The sequence below is a fragment of the Anneissia japonica genome, unplaced genomic scaffold, assembly GCF_011630105.1.
Source record: "Anneissia japonica isolate Jap-2015-1 unplaced genomic scaffold, ASM1163010v1 scaffold10819_len38394_cov117, whole genome shotgun sequence".
Taxonomy (NCBI): Eukaryota; Metazoa; Echinodermata; class Crinoidea; order Comatulida; family Comatulidae; genus Anneissia; species Anneissia japonica.
In genome coordinates this window covers 2,054-4,254 of record NW_022741048.1, presented here as the reverse complement: position 1 = coordinate 4,254, position 2,201 = coordinate 2,054, and the positions used below count along the sequence as shown (strand labels likewise).

The window sequence follows — 2,201 nt, the reverse complement described above, 5'->3', positions numbered from 1 at the left end:
AAAACTAGATTAATATGAATAAAAATATACCTTTAAACCGTCTGATCAACACAGGGGGTAAATATGACATTTTTCTGGGATCAATTTCTGATACAGATGCAGCTGATGTTCCTTCGAAATCAAATGCGGACGTAGATGGAGATGCTAATATTCTGGGATCAGATGAGGACGTAGAAGCAGTAAAATCGAACGTCTTTGCTACATTCGTAGCGATAGCGTGTTCGCGTACCTGTTTAGTTCGTTCAATATCTGTAGAATTATGGCACAACAATGAGAAGTTATTGAAAAAATATGAATCAAATTGAATTAACAAAATAGGCCTAAGTATTTATTGTAAATATTTTAAAATGTTCTGAAGGTTGTTAAACGACATTACCGGTGTACATCAAGTTTCTTATTTATAGAATCATACCGTCTACATCTTTCTGCTCCTCCCATATACTGTAATCCTCACCGACAGTTTGAAAGACAGTTTTAGTTGTAACAATACCATCGGTTGAGGGCTCTTCCTTATTAAATCTATTATTGAAATTTGCAATGTTATAATAAATATAAAGATAATTGAGTCAATTACAGGATCTATTATTGAATACAGGAAAAATATTATTTACTTTTTAATATCGGGAATATTTTTTCTCATTCGAACTTATTTTAAAGTTATTAAAAATTAATTGCAAATTCAAAAGTGAAGAATATAGATATAGAATTAAATTTTTAATTTAATTATATCTCATAACATGCAATGCATCGTTCGTAGACATACACTTATGATATCATCATCGGTTTCTGGCATATATATTTATACAGTAGGGCCTAAGACATGCCACTCATCAGTTGTCATATAGAAATTGAAACATAGTACAGAGAACAGTACTACCAAGAACCTGGATAAGAGGGTACAGTACTACTAATTGGTATACGGACTATCTGTGTGCAAATCTACAAGTGGGAAATGATGTTTGCCCTGGCAAAATATTTCGAAACGATCAGAATAAAAAATAGTAATGTGCTCTAAAATTAAATTTAGGATTTAAAAAAAAAATATGCGGAACTCGAAGCGGGGCATTTATATAAAATTAGCGGGACGTACTGGAGGGCATTTATGTGATGGATTGATGATTTTGCCCAGTATTCCACTATGAGCATTGTATTGAGGAATTAAAATAACAGCAACCAATAATAATATAATTATAATCAAAACCCTAGAAACAATTTTTTGTGGGAAGACCAGACACTTTCAAATTTTATGTCTTTTGAAAAATTAAGTGACTACAGTGTTTTAGTATCGGCCTATTAAATATTTATCGTTTACGTTATTCCTCCCATGCGAGTTTAAAATTAATTATTAATAATCGTCATCCTTAACTTTTAACATTAAAACATTTAAAATCTAAAACGGACTCTTCGAAATTTTCAATTCCAACTAGATTTGTCAATATAACCTCAATCCGGATATTCGAAATTATTTCATTATATCTATTAATTTTGTTTTGTTTAAATGTAAGTTAAAAAAATATTTTAATGATTTTTAAACGTCTGATATTGATTTTATATTATTATTATTAATTATTATTATTATTATTAATAATAATACAGTAATAATAATAATAATAATAATAATAATACTGTAATAATAATAGGCCTAATTATAATAATAATAATAATATTAATAATAAAATAATAATAATAATAATAATAATAATTATTATTATTATTATTATTATTATTATTATTATTATTATTTTATTTCTTTTTTTCTGGGAGCAGCACGTCATCTCTAAGATGAAATGACAGTGGTTCTGCTTTTGCTTGTCCCTTGTTCAGCTAATTATTCTTTTTTTCCCTTTTTTTTTAAATTATTCTTTATGCTTGTGATTTTATGATTTTTTTGTATTGGTTTTTTGTATTAATAACAACTTTTTTTGTATTGGTTTTTGTATTAATAACAACTGTTATTTCGGTCCTTGTTAACAATAAAAATAAAATCATAACCATTATATAATTATATTCACTATAATAGTGATTACAATGATGAAAATAATTCTGTAGGTAATAACAATAACAATTAGATAATAAATACACTGATAATAATAATTATTACAAAAGATAAATAATTAACAAGTTATACATACTTTTCCCGACACAAAAATAACTCGTAGGCCTATTTACTGTTCAACTTGAAATCCAATACAGTACAGTAT

The 2,201-nt window shown here is 26.8% G+C and overlaps 1 protein-coding gene across 1 annotated transcript in view; it reads right to left on the bottom strand.

The window, feature by feature from the left end:
• LOC117118556 overlaps positions 1-2,201 on the bottom strand; it is a gene marked incomplete at its 5' end in the record, with an annotated part of 19,885 nt that overhangs the window by 15,689 nt on the left and 1,995 nt on the right. The window contains 2 exons of the mRNA XM_033263172.1: positions 31-249; positions 413-519. Of these exons, the coding sequence (XP_033119063.1) occupies positions 31-249; positions 413-519 (326 nt within the window). The remainder of the gene's footprint in view (positions 1-30; positions 250-412; positions 520-2,201) is intronic.